The sequence below is a fragment of the Argentina anserina genome, chromosome 6 (genome assembly GCF_933775445.1).
Source record: "Argentina anserina chromosome 6, drPotAnse1.1, whole genome shotgun sequence".
Classification (NCBI taxonomy): Eukaryota; Viridiplantae; Streptophyta; class Magnoliopsida; order Rosales; family Rosaceae; genus Argentina; species Argentina anserina.
In genome coordinates, this window is record NC_065877.1 from 16,935,903 (window position 1) to 16,955,364 (window position 19,462).

General features: G+C 36.5%; 2 protein-coding genes and 1 pseudogene across 2 annotated transcripts; 2 read left to right on the top strand and 1 right to left on the bottom strand.

Annotated features, from left to right (window-relative positions):
• Window positions 1–405: 405 nt before the first annotated feature.
• On the bottom strand, window positions 406–1,406 carry LOC126796968 (uncharacterized). The gene is made up of 2 exons (XM_050523675.1): window positions 901–1,406; window positions 406–706 (listed from the first exon to the last, which is right to left on the bottom strand). The coding sequence occupies exons 1-2, from the start codon at window positions 1,404–1,406 to the stop codon at window positions 406–408; spliced, it is 807 nt and encodes a 268-aa protein (XP_050379632.1).
• Window positions 1,407–10,880: 9,474 nt separating this feature from the next.
• Window positions 10,881–12,877, top strand: LOC126799996 (lycopene beta cyclase, chloroplastic). Its single transcript, XM_050527266.1, has 2 exons — window positions 10,881–11,008; window positions 11,139–12,877. The coding sequence occupies exon 2, from the start codon at window positions 11,180–11,182 to the stop codon at window positions 12,677–12,679; it is 1,500 nt and encodes a 499-aa protein (XP_050383223.1). The 5' UTR covers window positions 10,881–11,008; window positions 11,139–11,179; the 3' UTR covers window positions 12,680–12,877.
• Window positions 12,878–13,132: 255 nt separating this feature from the next.
• On the top strand, window positions 13,133–19,301 carry LOC126796969 (cysteine--tRNA ligase 2, cytoplasmic-like; annotated as a pseudogene).
• Window positions 19,302–19,462: the final 161 nt, after the last annotated feature.

Below are 19,462 nucleotides of genomic sequence, written 5' to 3' on the forward strand. Positions count from 1 at the left end.
CTAGCAAAGAAATCGGCCCAACCATCTTGTCTCAACTTTTGAAGACGACCCTTTGTACTAGCAACCAGATTCATAGCATTTATTATTTCTTGAGACTGTTCTTGCAAAGACTTACAAAGAGCATTTGTCATTCCCATAGTTTTATCCAACAACAATAGGTAAAACACAAAATCAAATGATCTTAGAGCTATATAAGCACCCAAAGCTTGTCCACGTATTTTTGCATTGAGTCCATTATCCCTCATGTTTTTCAAAACTGAACTAATTGAGTTATATAATTTCATCAAGTTCTTGATAGAATAATACCTTGAGCTCCACCGAGTAGCTCCAGCTCTTTGCAAATTGCATGTTTGATTAGCTCCTCTTCCTCTTACAAGTTCCCCAGAAACAATTTGTTCCACAATTTCAAATTTCTTTAGTAGATTTCAACTCAGAAACACGCTTAGCAGATGAGTGTACAACACTGATAATGCTAGTAAGCATTTGAAAGAATAAAAAGACAACTGCCACATTTTTGCTGCAGTATTTAAAGCTAGTTGTAGGCAATTTACAAAACATTGTACATAATATGCATATGGACGCTTCTGCAAAAACAAAGCTTGCAATCCATTTTGACTCATCACGCATGTTGCTAGCACCATTATTTCCTTGGCCACGCAAATTTTCAACTTGAAGATTATGTTCAGTAGACACTATCAATCTTACTCTTAAGAGTTGCAGCATAAGTATCACTAACACTCATCACATGGAATAATCGTTCATGAATGAACCCATGAGAATAAACAAATTTTAAGATAATTGTCATTTGTTCCTTATTACATTCATCAAGTGCTTCATCAACATGTAGACATAACTTAGCCTCTCCAATCATTTTTCATCTAACTCAATTGGCAAAAATACTTCAGAATTTTTTTTTGAACTTTTGGTGAAGTATAAGTAGCATTTCGAGGGGCATTTTCTAAGGTCACTTTTGCAACTTCCTCACTTATTCTCCCATAGGAATCCACTGTCTCAATAACATTTCCATGATTAGATGAATCAATAGATTCATCATCACCTCTAAAATCAAGTGCTTGCTTTGCTAACAATCTTATAACATCTATGGTAGGCTTGAGCCGTAACCGATTTGGCTGTATCAATTCTGGTGGTTGTGGATTCATGACTTTATCAATATGACTACAAACATGTTTGAAGCCTAACCAATCTTGCATAGACTTATAATGTGGAGAGCATGTCTTCCCTACATGCCTTTTAAAGGAACATTTATCTCCACCAACCTTTCTCCAATTGTTGAACCCAACAGAAGTGAATAATGACTGCTTGTTACTGCTATAAAAAAGAAAGCATGTCAAACAAAATGCTTTGTCATACACAGCAGAGTATTGATCGGTTCGATTACTCGACATTAATATTAACCATGTAAGCATTGTTAGTAGTATAAAGCAAGAGGTTATCGTTCACAAAATGAGGATCCATCCAGGGTAAAGAATCACAAACATTTAACAGCAAATTCATAAGTGTTTAAAAGATTTGAGATAGATTTCAGAATGGATATAAAATAAACCTAAACTAATATATACATGTGATCAACCAACCGACACATAAACAATCACCAAACAAATAACATAAGAACAAAGTAAATGAAATCTAATCTCAATTAAGTTCATGTCGTAAGATTCATTATACATCCTAGAATCGGTTATGTAGTTAAGTTCCTCCCAAGGTTCCTAACTCAATGATACTTTAACACATTCGAACTCAGCCCCAGCCTCATTCGAAATCTAACATACTAACCCATCATGCAACCCCAATCACATAAAAAATTAACATATTCAAAGGCCCAAGTCTAACTGAACTTAGGCAATAATCGGTGAAGGTGACAAAGAACAAACAATTAATCAACTCCCAAGTATCAAAATCGTTTATAACTTTGGATTATTACACATGCAACGTCAACTTCCGGGTTTCAATCACACACATAAGTAAGAACACACCGAAAATTATTTAAATAAATAAACAGAAGCTCATGGCATAAAACCTAAAATCATTGAATAAAAATAGAAAACCTTAATTCATCATGTCATTCGAAAGTTACAAATATCTCATAGACAAGAATAAAAATAACTTTAACAAAACCTAAACATAAATCATCCAAGAACAAGAACATAAAAACCCGAAAACTAAACATTAAAATCATAGAGTTACACTTTATAATTCTCCTCTCAAGGTTCCTTACAGAGGTAGCACGAAATATTCAAGAGTACAGTATCCTAAGCTCCTAAGATTTGGACATAAAATATGGTGAAGGGTGGTGAATTCAGATTCTATAGTTCTTGGTGAATGAAAGTGTTTGGGCAGAGCTTTGGCTATACTTGTGCAAGGTTTATCATCTTTTTATGTGAAAATGAGGTGCTATATATAAAGGAAAAAAAATCCAAGGGAGGCTGGTCACAAAGTCCACAAAGTTGAAACCAAATTGGTTTAAGTTTCCTAGATTTTTTTCAATTCGGCAGAGCTGATCTTTGTTCCTTGTTGTCGCCATAACTTTCTCTAAAAAATTGATATTGAGGTGATTCCAATGGCATTTGAAAGTATACTTCTGTAGCTTTCCATCCATATAACATGCATTGTCTGAATCATTCTGAGCTATCCAGGGGAGGCCGTCAAAGTTTGATGACCTACACTACCAGAATTCTGATTCTGATAAGAATTAGACATTAATTGCATATCTTCTTCCTTTTTTAATGTTGATTTATTTTGCACGAATTTCTTCCTTTGAATTAGGGAGGAAGCAAGAATCTTAATTGTTGCAGCCTTGTTTAAATTTTCTTATCTCTTCTCATTTATTTGGTGCATACCTTCTTTGACTTTCTTACCTTTTCTCATTTATTTGCTGCATATCTTCTTTGACATTCTTTGGTGAAAGAATTTATGGTGATTCTGATATAGATTCATGCCTCTATATATAGAAGAAACAATGTCCCAACTTTCTCTCACAGCCCTTGGATCAAAAGCAAATTAATAGCTGAGATAATTCTGCCGAGCTCACTGGACCTCCGAGTAATGATTCGGTCATATCTCCCTGTAGGAATAAGATATTGATTCGATTCCAAATCCTACATAAACTAGACTCACACAACTTTCTATCCATATATGGTACTACGAATCTTGATATCTTTCTCATTCTTGCATGGATTGGGCTTTTAAGTGCATATCTTCTTCTCTTTAATAATTCTGATTTATATGCATGAAAATATCTTCATATACACCTTGGAAATCAATCTCCAACTTGGTTTGAGAATCCAACTCCCAATAGGAAACCATCAATGCCGCACGGCCTCTCCTTATTCCTTACGCAACTAGGATTGTTTTTCTTCTCCAACATGGATTTGTCTTTCCTAATAAGAATAAGTACGTTAGAAACAAAGAAATAGGAAAAGATGAATCCTACTCAAACAAAGAATCATATCTCAACAAGGATTCTTAACACTTCGCATGATTTCATCATCAATTCGCTCATAATCGATATAATCTCTATCTAGACACTTATTTATACAAAAGAAACTAAAACATACTAAATAAGAGGTAACAAAAAGTAAGAATATGGCATAAATGTATTAAGAACGTCACACTTTGTGCTCCTATCAAGTACTCAAGCCAAGGATATTTGTCAAACCATTTAGCATTAAATTTGCGATCTTGAACCCCACAACCATGCATTAGAGACTCTTCTAATTATAGTTGATATGGACCATAAAGTATTTATTTTCTTCAAACCTCATCTCGGTCGTTAATTGGATATGACAAGATAGAAGGGCGCTTTCTTGAATCACGCTCAATGTGATTAACATCAAATTCACGGGACTGCACTCTCATAAAACTAGAAGGTTCAAGGACTTTTAGCTGAATCGAACATGGAATATCATAAATAACAACATCACTGTTTTGAAAGTATGAATTTACTTTTCTCTATATTTTGTGTGCCTTAGGATTTTGAGCTTAATCTGTTATTAAAAACAACACCTAAAAATAAAACAAAGAAGCATAAATATTATCAATCTCACCACTAACCCACTATTAATATGCAATAAACTAAGCAATATAATCCAAGTTCTAAGGAATTCTTCTCTCAAACAAAAACACAATAAATACATTGCTACTGTATTGGGAAATTGGGCACTACAGATTAATAATAAAAATCAATAACATTATCTGGGATCAATGAATTTGATTTACCAAATAAAAAATCCCAAAATTTGATCTAATTTCGTCAAATAAATTTCATCTTAGGAGAAAAATACTAAGTGAAATACCTTGAATAAGCTAGTTGGGAGAACTAGGAGAAGATATGAAGATTTTGAGGAGTGATGACCTCACTGTTTAGAGAAGAGAATGGCAGATCGGCAGTCGCAGTCTCGCAGAAAAATGAGAGAATAAGGGATGAGAGTCTGAGAGAAGAGAAAGCCAAGAAGAGAATAGGGAAAATGCTTAATTAACTGGGTTTCCGCATGGCATGTCGTTTATCAATTATCATTCATTCATTCATTCATTGTCGTTTTCTTTTCAATGCAGGCTAACAACACAGAATGAACTCATATACATATATATATATATATATGAAATTGTTTCCCCAAAATTGGAAAGGGGGTTGTAGCACACCCCAGCCCCTCCGTGAGTTCGTGCGCTACTACATTCTAGAAGCCGCGAATTCATACCCGAATTTATAACGATTTCATACCCGATCGCGAATTCATTTTTCCAGCTCTTAATGTTACGTATTTGGCTTGCTTTCTTCTACTGTGGAACCATCTTCACCTGCTCCAAATCTCCCATAGTGATGTCAAAGCTCTTTAGATTGTGCGTCTGATAGTTTTGCATATTGTAGAAGTCTATTGAGAACAATTATCTCATCTTTTGCAATTTCTTTTTATTTTATTATTATTAATATTTCATTTTTACCATATTAACCATGTAAGATAATTAAAGTAGTATAATAAGAAAAGGGCATTGTAGGAATTACGGGCTTGGCAGTTCCATAAGGGTTATTTACTTATTTAGTACTGATTATCTAATGGTTATTATGGGAAATGTTTCTCTCTTGTCAACCGCTATTGTGTGCTTACGAGTCACGTCGAGCACACAAATATTATTTCAGTTATAAGTTTTTTACTTCATTTCTTGTTATTAGAAGGGCATGATTACGTAGAATGAATAATTTTATGCTTAAGTATCACTTAGTAGTCAATAGGCTAGCCTTTCTTATATGGCCTTCTTATACTAATTAAGCCAATAGGCCTTAAAGCAAGTGGCAGTTCCATAAAGCCTATTGGCTTAATGTTTTGATTACCTATGAATTTTTAAACTAGAAAAAAGTAGTGGGCGCATTATATATCCTTCTATCAGACTTATTACTCTTGCATTCTTCTCTTTTTTAATGACAGATTTTGTGTTTGAATTTATTGTTTTATGTGTTTTTCTTTGGTATTCTGATTTGTGTACAAAATTTCAAAAATACACATAAGCTCGGTTATTTCACACGCGCATAGAGGCTACTAATCATGAATTAAAAATAAATAAACAAATATTTAACAGAGAAAATCCTAACCACACCGTATGTCAAATTGTTGACCTAGTCAGGTTGCCACCTCCACCTCTCCAAACTGAAAATCGCCGCCGTATCAATCCCCGACCACAAACTCCTCAACATTACCACCCACTCTAGGAAAACCAAGTCAATGTCTCCTAGAATCAAGGCACCATCTTGTAGCGCACCTTAAGCCACCTACCAATCGCACAGCTACAAAGAAGCATCAAAACCAACCAAGCTAGATCAAGACATTCGAACATCTGGTATGGCAGATACTTGAAGCCATAGAACCCCAACTCTATAACACCCGTCTCGCAGCCTCATGGCAACGATGAGGCATGCCGCACCAAAGCAGAGCACCACCGGACAAGAGGATTAAAGCAATTGCTGCTTTGGCAGCTCTCTCTTTTATCTACTAAGGTTTTTCTAGATTCCTCGTGAAACATTCCGCCCCCAAAGTACTCGTAAGTAATTCAAGCAGAGGGTGCATTCAAATAGAACCATACGCTGGCCGGAGAATCGGCGGCAGCGGGACTGGGTTTTTGAAAGTGATCGGAGCTATCTAGCTCGGCCTTTCCCGGTGCAGCCTTGAGAGAAGGCATGAAAGTTTAAAAGTTTAGGGTGCCATGTCAAATTACAATATTGCTCCTAAAAGAATTTTGATCCAAATTTCGACGCTTAACTTTAGTTGTTAACAACTCTTACATAAGATAATCATTTTAAACGTGTCGCATGTCTACGAACTCGTATCATCAACCTCTGCAACTTCCCTGAAGAAAGTTTTCACAAATAATATACGAATTAAAAGTCAACTTTTGAATCTCTACCCTTAGAACGAATCTCGATCCGAGTAAATTATAATGGTAAAACTGTAAGGAATTGAACAAGGTTCAGGTTTGTCAATTCCCCCCCCCCCCCCACCCCCCTTAGAAACATTTCGGTCTCGAAATTTCCATATCACCACCTTCGGAACCATAAATCAATTATAAATTACATCAAGCATATATATATGAAGATACAATACAACAATTATATGTCAATTAGACCGTAAAATGGGACTACCCCAAAACCTGTAACTTAAAGAATACACTTCTCAATTACATACGGATGTATAATAGAGCATGATTAGATATACATCTCAAATAATTAATTAAACTATAACATCTCAACTACCAATTCATTATTTAGTTTTGTCATTGCAATTGCTATTCTATGCTAGTCAAAATAAAATTAATAAGTATAGAAAGTCGGGTTAGTCAAAATAAAACCAATAAGAATAATTCAAAATGGTAGACTAGCCCCGTTAGCTTGAATTAAATAAATGAGGATAAAAACTGAAGAGTGGACTAGCCTCGCTAGTCAAATAAAATAAGAAATGTCATACAAGATGTCCCCCGGGTAAAATATACAATCTCAAGCTCCCAATACCGTCACGTCACGTTAACAGAGAGTGTATTGGGCTGTCATGACATTGTCGGCTATGTCGCATCGCCTCCCAAGCGGAAAAAAGTCACCATAAGGTGATATAATATGCTAGCATAATCATCTCGAAAAATAATGAATGAATTAGCCCCGCTAGTCACAATAAGATAAATGAGAATAATCGTAGAGAATAGACATTATTCTTATCCGTTGATCATGCCCTCTTTATATAGCTAAATGAGAGAATACCTGAAAGAATGTGATATAATTTTGTTGATCGTGCCCCCTTTATATAATTTAAGGAGAAGATACTGAAATAAAAAAAGGAAATCATTCTTACATGTTGATCGTGCCTCGTTTATATAGTTAAAAGAGATAATACTGGAATAAGAATAGATAGAACAAGTACGGTTCTCAACCGAATAAAATAAATAAAGAAAATAAATCTCGACATGTCTCACATGTCACACAATAAAGGAATAAGAATAAAATAAAATAAAAGAATTATAATTATATATATTTTTGAAAATCTCAGTTTCGGTAATTTCTCAATAAATCGTAAATTCTCAGAATTCTCATTTTTGAAAACATTACCAAAATAAATTCACAATATTTTGAAAATCTCATTTCCAAATAAATATTTGTAAACTATAATTTCAAGAGAATAAATAACTCAATAATCATACATGCATATATATATATTTATATATATATATTTTTTAAATGTTCACTCACAACAGTAACTATCCAATCGTATAATCTTAGCCTCATCAACATTGGTCATACACTCTGCACCTAGTTCTATACTCAACTAAACATCACGCAACAACCATACTTATGCAGGCCAAAATAATTGGAGCAAGCAATCATGCTTAATCAAACAAGCAAAATTCATTCAAGCCGTAATCATTATTACTCAGTGAAGTCAAATGGTTAGAACATACAAACATAACTTGTCAAGCAACAAACATCACTCACACGAGCCAAAAATATTTCAATGCGCTTGCTTACCACTATAAACATAGATACTATAATTTGCTTTCAAGATTGCTTACCCCGCAACTCCTAGTCTTAAACCCACATTCCTTGTAATAGAGAATTTCAGGTTGTAACCAAAAGCTAACACTGCAGTGACAACTCTACCATACATACCTCACCTACAAATTTACAATACTCATCTAGTCAGCTTTATACACAATAATCTACTCTGAGCCAAGCCTGATGCCAACTCAATATCACTGATGCAAGTCTTTCTCAAACCAAAATAACTAGTTATAATATCTAAAGTTTTTACCCTGCAGCCGTCCAAAGTTCTACCCCTACAGTAAACAATACCCTCTACAGTAATAACAAGTTCTATGTATGCTTGCAGACATGCTAGAATATATATATACCAGTATCCAACTCATGCAAGGAATTTGCTAATTTCAGCCACTTGTATCCTAATTTCAGTCACAACTTCAAGCAGCTAAAATTGAAATCTACAAACCTACCTACCGAATTCCCGGTAGCAATCTAACAACTCAAACCAGGATCTAATGCCATGTTTATCATCAAAACCCTGCTCATTACCCCAATCTATTCTAACTAAGGTTCTCAATGTTAATACATATAAGGACAAATTATTGGTCACTCCTCACACCATCATAAACTCTACAGTTTACTCATTCAAGTTTCAATTTCAAGTTATCACTTATTTACTTTCCAAATTCAAACAATTTGGTCATTTCGTCATTTTTACATCCAATTTAGGTGTTAAGTTGGCTGAGCAAACATAAATTAGATGGACTAACACCTAAATTGGATGGAGAGATGACGAAAGGACCAATTTTGCTTGAATTTGGAAAAAATAAAGAGTGATCAGTTGAAATTGAAACTTGAATGAGTAAACTGTCAAATATGTAAACATGAGAGGAGTGACAAATATTTTGTCCTACATAAAATCATATATATACCTTTTATTCAACCAGCAAGACTGATTATAAAGAGTAAAATGTACAAGCTTGCAGACCAGCACAATCTAGTCAGCCAAGAGCATTTAGAAATAGGGTGGGAACATTTAAACTTGCAGGTTGTTTTCCCATGCTTTATATTCTAGAAATAAGCAATCAGAAACTGTTCCAAAACCTAATATCAATTCTCTTACTACTCTATGACAAAAGTAACAATGCTTATAAGAACAATTCCTCCTGCGTGATAGCATAGGGATTACTTGAAATCAAATAATTAATTAAAACCAAATCACTGGTCCTTATCTCACCAAAAGAAAATTGCATACAAGAATCACACCCAGTTCTCAAATCACAAATGAGGAAAGGTAGGGGTGGACTCGGTTTCATCGGTTCGGTTTAAGAGCACTAACCGAAAATTGAAACTGAGGTCTCGGTTTTGTATTTCTCAAAACCAAAACCGGAAAAATATCTATTAACTACGGTTTCGGTTAACCTACAATTCTGTTTGGTTTGGTTTAGTTTCGGTTACATAACCTACCATTTGTAATAATTTGTTCGGTGTCTAAAAATCCACCCCTAGGGGTGCGGCCCTGAGAGAAGGCATGAAAGTTTAAAAGTTTAGGATGCCATGTGAAATTACAATATTTCTCCTACAAGAATTTTAATCCAAATTTCAACGCTTAACTTTGTTTGTTAACAACTCTTACATACGATAACCGTTTTAAGCGTGTCAGGTGTCTACGAACTCATATCGTCGAGCTCTACAACTTCCGTGAAGAAAGTTTTCACAAATAATATATGATTAAAAGTCAACTTTTGAATCTCTACCCTTAAAATTAATCTCGATCCGAGTAAATGATAAAGGTAAAACTGTAAGAAATTGAACAAGGTTCAGGTCGTGTCACCTTGTGCTTATTTGTTTCTCATTGTCTATTATTTGATTGATATAGGCATATTTGATTTTATTATATTTGCATGTGCAAGTTTTAATCAATAATATACAACGAATAATCTTTTCAATATTATGTGACATCTGACAAAAATGAAAAGTAATATGTGCGTGCGTAACGCTTACCCATGCACAAAATAGTTGTTGGTGGGGGTAGAATATACTTTTCAAGGACATTTTAAACAAAGTACCAAAGACTATAACTCAAGAAGTAAATTTGTTAGTCTTAATTGTAACCTTTTGCAAATGGGTAATTTTGCTTGTAGTAAGTTGCACATTCACGACACTTATTCCACAATCATGTGGAGTCCACTTAATACTAGCAATGTTAAAATTAATTTTTATAGTTCAGTTGTTGGTAACTCTACCACTAGTGGTTTTGTATTCCAAGATTACAACTCAATAGCACTATTTGCAACGGCAAGGAAGATATGAGATGCTTCTGTGGCGGAAGCCTTAGCCCTCAAATATAGTCTTTTGTTGGCAAGAGATAAAGGATTCAGACATATTTGAGGTGGAGGGGGTTTCAAAGTTGGTGATTGGAGCTATAAATGGGAATTTCAAGATATGTTACGTTAGAGATTACGCAACCTAATCTAAGATATCAAAACCATTACAAATAATTTTGAGGTGGTTGTGTTTAAGCATGCATATTATTAAAAAAACATAATTTGTTATTGATGTTATTATTAATATAAGTCATAATTGTACTAAGATGTAATTTGAAATGACTTTATCCAAGGGAAGCAGCACTTTTATTTTAACACGTACATGCCCAAGTAATTTCCGTTTAAATTAATGTATTTTTTTCATATAAAAAAACACTAAAGAGAAAACATTCTATATAATCAACGTGTTTCTCATATAAAAAAGAATAAATGCACTCATGTGTGGGATGACTAATAAAACAATTGAAAATTTACACAGCCTATATTCATAGTAATCCATAGTGTGTAATATTGGGTAATTTGGGTAGTTTGGCAGTTAGTGGGGCGGCTGGATGGGCAATGACCACATAGTGATGGAGGATGCAGGCCACACAAGCTTCACCTTCACCAAAACTCGGTTCCGAATGCGTCATGCTCTCTCCCATCCTTGGTAATGCTCTGTCTCTCTCTCTCTCTTTCCCTAAGTCTTTTCCGGATTTTGTATTCAGTGTATTCTAGCTGCTTCAGTGTATTCTAGCTGCTTAGTATGTGAAATTGATTCATGTTGTTTGTGTTTTCAGACAACCCCATCCCTGAAATTGATTCCAGAGCTTGAAATCTCATGGACACACTCCTCAAAACACATAACAAACTCCAGTTTCTGCACCCACTTCATGGGTTTTCAGACAAAGTGAGTAATTCAAAACAGGAGCTTAGAAGTGGTGGTGGTCTCAGGAAGTCGTGTAATAGAACTGTTGTTGGCCGTGTCAAGGCCAGTAGCAGTACTCTTCTGGAGCTTGTGCCTGAAATCAAGAAGGAGAATCTTGACTTTGAGCTACCCTTGTATGACCCATCCAAGGGTCTTGTCGTGGACCTTGCAGTCGTTGGAGGGGGGCCTGCAGGGCTTGCGGTGGCGCAACAAGTCTCGGAGGCGGGTTTATCTGTTTGCTCCATTGATCCCTCCCCCCGGCTCGTCTGGCCCAACAATTATGGAGTTTGGGTGGATGAGTTTGAGGCCATGGATCTGCTTGATTGCCTAGACACCACTTGGTCTGGTGCTGTTGTCTTCATAGATGAACAATCCAAGAAGGATCTCGATAGGCCTTATGGGAGGGTTAATAGGAAGCAGCTCAAGTCCAAGATGCTGCAGAAATGCATTTCAAATGGTGTCAAGTTTCATCAGGCTAAAGTCAACAAGGTTATTCACCAGGAAGAGAAGTCACTCTTGATTTGCAATGATGGGGTCACCATTCAAGCTTCCGTGGTTCTTGATGCAACCGGCTTTTCGAGATGCCTTGTTCAGTATGATAAGCCTTATAATCCAGGTTACCAAGTAGCGTATGGGATTTTGGCAGAGGTTGAAGAACATCCTTTTGATGTGGATAAGATGGTATTCATGGATTGGAGAGACTCGCATTTGAAGACTAGTCCTGAACTGAAAGAGAGAAATAGTAAGATTCCTACTTTTCTATATGCAATGCCGTTTTCATCCAACAGGATATTTCTTGAAGAAACCTCTCTAGTTGCTCGCCCGGGACTACCAATGAAAGATATCCAGGAAAGGATGGTTGCTAGATTGAGGCACCTAGGCATTAAAGTTCAGAGCATTGAAGAGGATGAGCATTGTGTCATTCCGATGGGCGGCCCCCTTCCAGTGCTCCCTCAAAGAGTTGTTGGAATTGGCGGTACAGCTGGGATGGTGCACCCTTCAACAGGGTATATGGTGGCAAGGACTCTGGCTGCAGCTCCTATCGTTGCGAATGCCATCGTTCAGTACCTTGGTTCTGATAGAAGTCTTTCAGGAAATGAACTGTCTGCTGAAGTTTGGAAAGATTTATGGCCCATACAAAGGAGGAGACAAAGGGAGTTCTTCTGTTTCGGCATGTCCATTCTGCTCAAGCTAGATTTGAATGCCACAAGAAGGTTTTTCAGTGCATTTTTTGATCTAGAACCTCGTTATTGGCATGGATTCTTATCATCTCGGCTGTTTCTTCCTGATCTTCTTTTCTTTGGGCTTTCACTGTTTTCTCATGCTTCAAATACTAGTAGGCTTGAAATAATGGGAAAGGGTACTATTCCTTTGGTAAAGATGATCAACAACTTGATACAGGATAGAGATTAGGAGGACTGATATTAGTTTTTTATTTTTGAAGGATATTATTTGTATAATGCAAATCATGTTGGTAAGGTTGCATCTTCAAAATACATACTGTTGCTGATACTATGAAAAATCATTATGAATCAGCTGATTTTCAGAAGAAGAAGATTCCATTTGTAATTCCATTACATAATTATATGTAAAAAGGTTGGTTTACAGAAACTCTTAATTTGCAAATAGTTTTAGTATTCGAATTATCAAATACTTGATGTTGTGCAATTACCAAAAGAGATAGTTGGCCTGTACTGTTGTATTGGGGTGGGGAGACGTCACCTGTAAATCTTGTGTGAAGTAGAGGTCAGATTTTGAAAATGGGAAGTGGACTGAAGTAAAAGAACTGCAGAAGTGAGTTGACTTGAAAAACATTAAGCAGATCGATTGTGTTCCCAGATGTTCTAGTTGGAGCTTTACAATTTGATGACGCGGCAGAAGGAGCCTTTCAAGCCCCTCGTCCCGGCCATGTCAGCATGTACATCTGCAGCGTCACCGCCTAGTGCCCACATTGGCCACGCCACCACTGCCGTCACTCTCGACGTCCTCTACCGGTAAAATTCTCACCCTCACTCTGATCAATTTACCTATTCAAACATAGCGGCTGTGCTTTGATCTATTGCTTTTTGAACAGTAAATTTATTAGTTCAAGTGGACAATTCAAGATGTATATCAGCAATTAGATGATTGGCTTAAATGACAACCATGCTGGCTGCGCACTAGTCTAGAAATCTAAAATTCTATAGGACAGAATCCTGGTTAGTCTTGTGCTTGAATCCAGTAGTAGTTCTGTATTCATCTTTTATATAACTATTTGGCCTGGTTCTATGCAAATAACTTGCTAGCCAACTGATTTTTATAGTTGTTTATCATCAGTTGGTTTTGGAAATTTGAAGCAGTTATGCCCGCTTTCACTTGTTGGTCCAAGTGAGATACACTCATAGTTCATCAACTGAATTATGATATATGAGGTTTCTCATTTAGTTGCCTAGCTTGTGTTTTCCATGTCATGGTGTTTGTATAAAACCAATTGAATTTGGAACATGAAATCTGAATTATTATCAGTGTTCATTCCATCTTCAAAACTCTTTAAATTAACTAGCTCTTAAGCAATGTAGAAACAGGACGAACTTATTAAATGCATGTATTTTAGGCTACTCATATGACGTAAATATAATTGTATGTAGTTTCATATCAGAGTATGTTCTCTAACTTGTGTAATCTTATTATTTGGGTGTTCTTTGCATTAATTACCTATGCCTGATTCTTTTATTTACTTTATTAGTTTAGTTAAGCTGATGCTTGAAAATGTCTGGACATCTCAGATAATTTGTCAAGCGAATGAGCTTGAGGAAAATGTAATAAGTTAAAGAAATCACTTTCGGGCGACCTCCAATGCCGCAATCCAACCCATGAGCCTTGTGTTTCTAATCACATGGAACAGATAATAGATATGATAACACAGATTTTTAGTTGCCTCACTACAATTCATTATTTTTGTGTTTTCTTTACTTGAAATGGAAACCTTGTTGAACACGCTTTCGAAACAGTGAAGTAGCTCTTTCCATCTTTTGTAGTAGATTTGATTTTCTGATAAAGTAGATTTGCAGTTGTTGTGCAGTAGTTTTAATTTCCCTTTGTAGTCTCAATCTGATTGGTTGGTAGTAGCATTTACATAGATTGACAGTAGCTTTTACACAGGTTGGCAGTAGCTTTGATTTCCCTTTATACTATCTATCCACGGTATCTTTGGCTTCTGTTGGTAGTATCTTTGGCTGCTCTATATCACCAATACCTTATTTAAGTAATTTGTACAAAAACTTTTTCTTTTTATCATATGTGATGTTTTTCTGCTTTGTTTCTTCTGGCACCTGAGTGTCATTCTAAATGGTTGTCTTATCTTGTAGATCATCAACAATGACTATGGCTACTTAGTTGGTGGTGATGTATCTTTTGCTGTGATCAACAAATTCCCAAAGTATGGCCAATTATCTGGGCAAAAGTTGGATATGTTAGGCCGGGTGAACATGTTTCTGTTGATTCAAGTAAGAGGAATCTGGCAGACTTAGCACTGTGGAAGGTTTGAAACTGTCACAAATTATCTTGTTGCTACAGTTGTAAATTTATCTCAAAACTTCCTGATATTTTATTCAGTCTGCAAAGCCTGAAGAGCCAAGTTGGACAGCACTAGGGGACAAGGAAGGCTGGGTTGGTACATAGAATGAAGTGCCTTGAGCGCTCTTTACCTTACATTCAAGTTTGATATTCATGGTGGTGGTATTGACTTGATTTTACCACATCATGAAAATCAAATTACTCAGAGTTTTGCTGCATGCCAGGAGGGTCATATCAGTTATTGGTTGCACAATGCTCATGTTACTAATAACTATGAGAATATGTCATATTCATTGGGAACTTTTTCACAAATCATCAGGTAAATGGATATTTATTAATTTTCAACTTGCTGGAATGTATCTTAGATCAGAAACTAACAAGAAGATCGATATAACAAATACCGCGGATTTTTCTCTCTTCCTCTCCAAGGCGCTCTCGTGTTTAGGGTTAGGTTTTTGGTGAGAAAACTCATATGTGCGGTGTTGATCTTACTATGGCTGCGTCAGTAGCTTCCAGGCTCTCGCTCTCCAACAAAGATGATGAGATCGTTGATCTTGGCAATCTCAAATAGAAGAAGGGAGGTTTTGTTGCTCTTAGGTTTTACCTAGTTGGCAAGTTAAACACGACTAGGGCTGCACCATTCGATCAATTTTGCGGCACTGTGCGGTTGATGTGAAAGTTGAACATGCCGGTGGAGGTGCAAGCAAGGGGGCATTGCTATATGTTCACCTTCAGGACTGCGAAGGATAGGGATCAAGTGAAGAAGGGAGGTCCATGGGCGTTTCAGCGAGCCATTATCCTCATCAATGACTATGATGGTTTCTCAGATCTTATGGCAGTTCCTCTTGATTTCGTTTGGATCTAGGTTGAGATCCGAGGAATCCTGCCGACTCTTACGACGGTTCCAACAACGCAATTGATTGGTGAAACCATTGATCACCCTGTGTTGCAGGTGGAAGAGGCTACATTGTTCAGTGGTGTTCCTAGGGTTAGGGTTATTGTACCTCTGCATGCTCATGTACGCCTTGAGTGCCGACTACGCATATCTCCGGAGGAGATAGTTTACGTGGAGTACATGTATTTGCGTTTGCTGAGAAGGTGCAGAACTTGCACCATCCATCATGGTCCACCTAACCAGTCCATCTTTTTTTTTCTTAGTCTTGGAATTCCTTTTAGTATCAACCATAAGGGGTAGGGCTGCCCTTTTGAGATCCAGGCTGAGTCAGAGGAGGAAGCTGCACCTCCGGATCCCCAACCTGCAGTGTCCCTAAACCCTAGGGCGCCAGCTGCGGTTTTTCAGGGATCTGTGAGCCTGGTTCTCGAAACTATTGTGCCTCCTCCGATCTCTAGGAGCATGAGGTTGCAGATCCAGCGACCAACTGAAGCTCCAGCGCCGGAGAGGATCTCTGGCACTCGGCGGCGTCAAGGGGAGGAAGCTTCACCTGGAGGGAAGCGTAGCAGGCACGATCATGCCTTGGAAGTGATGAATGTGCCCCTACGAAGCTAGGGTTAACTGCGACTTCTTTGGGTAAGATCGTGCTTCGATCGCTGGTGATGCGTGGCCGCCTGCGTGGTCAGAGAAACAAGAGCTAGAAATTGGCGGCCCGACGTCTGGATGCGGAGCTGGGGATGTGAAAGTCACATATTTTGTTACGTGACTTTTATTATGTTAATTATTTCTATTACTTAATTATTTTATTATATTTTTATATTTTTAATTAATTTTATTTATTTTTAAATATTTTGAAGTTAAATAAAGAAAAATAGATTAATCATTGCATTATGAGTTTTTATATTTTGGAGAGCAAATGGATTAAGGAAGAAGCCCTGATCTTAGTTGGGTTGGATTGAGCACGTGAGGAGGGCTAGGTTAATTAACCTAGCATAAGACAAAGAGAGGACAAGTTAATTAAGGAGAAGAGAGGCACAGAGGCAGAGGCAGAGAAGAGAAGAGAAGAAGAGAAAAGAAAAGAAAAGAAAGAGAAATTGACGAAAGGGAGAAAAGCAAAAGAGGGTTCGATCTCTCTTACCGATTATCAAGTTTTTTTTCTCCTCCTTTAATTATGTGCTCATGTATTATTTGATACTCTTATTTAAGATTATGTGTAGCTAAACTCCTTAATAGTTATTGGTTAATCAAAGCTCTAGATATGTATTTGATTTCAAACCCCAACTGATTTATATAATTTCATATGAGAATTCATTTACTGATTGTTCATTGATAATTCTATTGCATGTTTCTTTGTGTCGACACTTTGATGCATGTTTTAGGATTTATTATCTTGAATGTATACATGACTGACATATCGTTGCATATTATGTGAGAGATAACAAGTTCCTTGTAGCTACTTGTGTAAAGTGATTTATTAGCAATTTAAGGCTACCGACATTGATTTTAGATTATTTGTTGTTACTCAACCGTTCTTAAATCTTCATGATTTCAGTCATTTGGTCTAGATACCGACATTTTATAGATCAATTAATTAAGAATATAATTAAGTCGATAACAACATTTCACTTAACATGACATGTAAGATAACGTAATATGGTTAATGACTTAACGACATTGGCTTAACTGTGAATGCATTCATCTATAATCATTGACATTGTTTTGGGGTGATTGAAGCGTGTCTAGTAGTGGAGAGAAGTTCCTAGCTATTTTCTCTCATATTTACATTCATATTCTGTTTTCAAAAGTACTTTATGTTTTATTTATTTTTGTTCGCCAATCAAACCAACTCTGAATACCCTCAAAATTTGTGTGCTAGTCTGCCACTGTGTCTAGTTAGTGTGTATTAATTTCATAATTTTTGGTCGAGTTTAGATTAGCTTATTAATTAGGTTTTTGCTCTTAGGTCGAGTCTGCTAGATTTCTAGTTTACGCATATGTTTGTGTTTCTTGTGTCTTTTAGTCTTAATATCACCAATTCTCTGCGGGTAATGACCTCTATTTTCTGTTTATTTACAGTGATAATATGATATCTTTGTTAGGTGTTTTTGCCCCTATCAGGTTGACTCTAGCAGAGCTGTTGAGTGCGCAGGTGGACACGGGCCGGGTCAGTGTACATGGCTTTGGGGTGGATTTGGGGCAAGTGTTGGAGGTCCAAGCCCCTGTGGAGGATGAGGTAATTGAGGAATGATTTCCTAGCCTAGCTAGGAAAGATCCTCTCATGTTTGTTCTTTCGACGTCACTAACATAGAGAGTACGCAAATTGATGTCTTGAGATTAATGTGTTAGTGATTCCTTGTCGTTAGTTTAGACATGAGAGAGTTACTATGCTTTAGCTTTGATTTAGTTTTTTCTGTTTTCGTTTCAGACGTTTCACCCTTTGGTTTGTACAATAAGCGTGTTTTTGCGCATTTTTCTGTTTTCTTAGCTTAGTGTGTATGAGAGGTGGCCTGTAACCTCTTGTATTTGATCCTTGTGGTCGTGGAAGGGCTTATGCCTAATGAAGTTATTTCATTACCCTAAAAAAAAAGTATCTTAGATCAGCTTCTACATTTTTGCCATCTCGTATCAGAATTATATGCAGTATCCATTATGTTGCAGATTACCGAACGGTAGCATCCATTGTCTGAGATCTTGTTAAATACACACTAGAGAATTCATCTCAAGTAAAGCGTCTCCGAGCTGGAAAAAGCGTCAGCTGCAGTGTATTACATATACAATGTATGACCTTATGACCCTATTTAGAGTTGATTAATTTTTATTTTGAAGTTTGTTCCTTTCGTTATATTGTGAAATGTACCGGATGATACACCAGACACACTTACAACTATATTCTTGATGTGTAACTACTATTACTTGTTAATACCTTTTGTCTGAGTTGATGTTAGTTTCTAGATCACTAGACTTGTTTTGTTCTGATGTCTGAGAATTGCTACCTGACTAATGTTGTTTGCAATAATGTTTGTTCTCGATAAATAATGAACTTGTGTTATAGTTAAATTGTTAAACAATTTGAACAATTTTTTCAGACCAAAAAAATTTGGACGACAACACTTTTGGTTAATCAGAGTAAACAGAACTGTATTAATTGCTGATTTTGAAAATAGGAAAGATCTACATGACTCTTCAAATAATCAACTGTGCCTCATATCTGCTAATACAAAATCAAGGAAATTCTCAGAAAAGATTTTGGGTTGATACTAATAAATGAAGATTGTGTTTACTGCCCGGTATGTTATGGCCTCTTTGTAACTGTTAGACACTCAGAGAATGTGCGAATCCTTTATCTCCACTTGAAGATGGTGCCCAGAACTGGAAGGAAGGTGCAGAAGAAAATGGTAGAACAGTAAGGATTCCTAAAAAAGCCGAAGTATTGATCAGTGCGTTAAAGAAAGAGTTCGAGACTTGAACACTGCAGGCATATTGACTGGTGATTTTCTAAATGCCTTGAGATTTATTTATAACTTTGAAACCACGCAAGGTAAAACTTTGATACTGGTTCCAGATTGCCTAGCCCACTCTTCTATCTAGATCCTTCAGGTGACAAGAATAGTCTGAAATTTATTTCAAGATACGATCAGACATAACTAATGTTGTAATGTTAAGTAGTCGGTCTCTGGAGTTCCTTGGGTTATCGATTATACCATCTTCAGATCACCATCACCTGTAGTGCCGTATGACCAGCTTGTTTG

Excerpts from the sequence above, each read along its gene's own strand:
- LOC126796968 (XM_050523675.1), bottom strand. The coding sequence starts at position 1,406 with ATGTCGAGTAATCGAACCGATCAATACTCTGCTGTGTATGACAAAGCA. Across the intron at positions 707-900 it reads GTTCAAAAAAAAATTCTGAA|AGTAAGATTGATAGTGTCTA; the intron begins GTATTTTTGCCA and ends GCAACTCTTAAG.
- LOC126799996 (XM_050527266.1), top strand. The coding sequence starts at position 11,180 with ATGGACACACTCCTCAAAACACATAACAAACTCCAGTTTCTGCACCCA.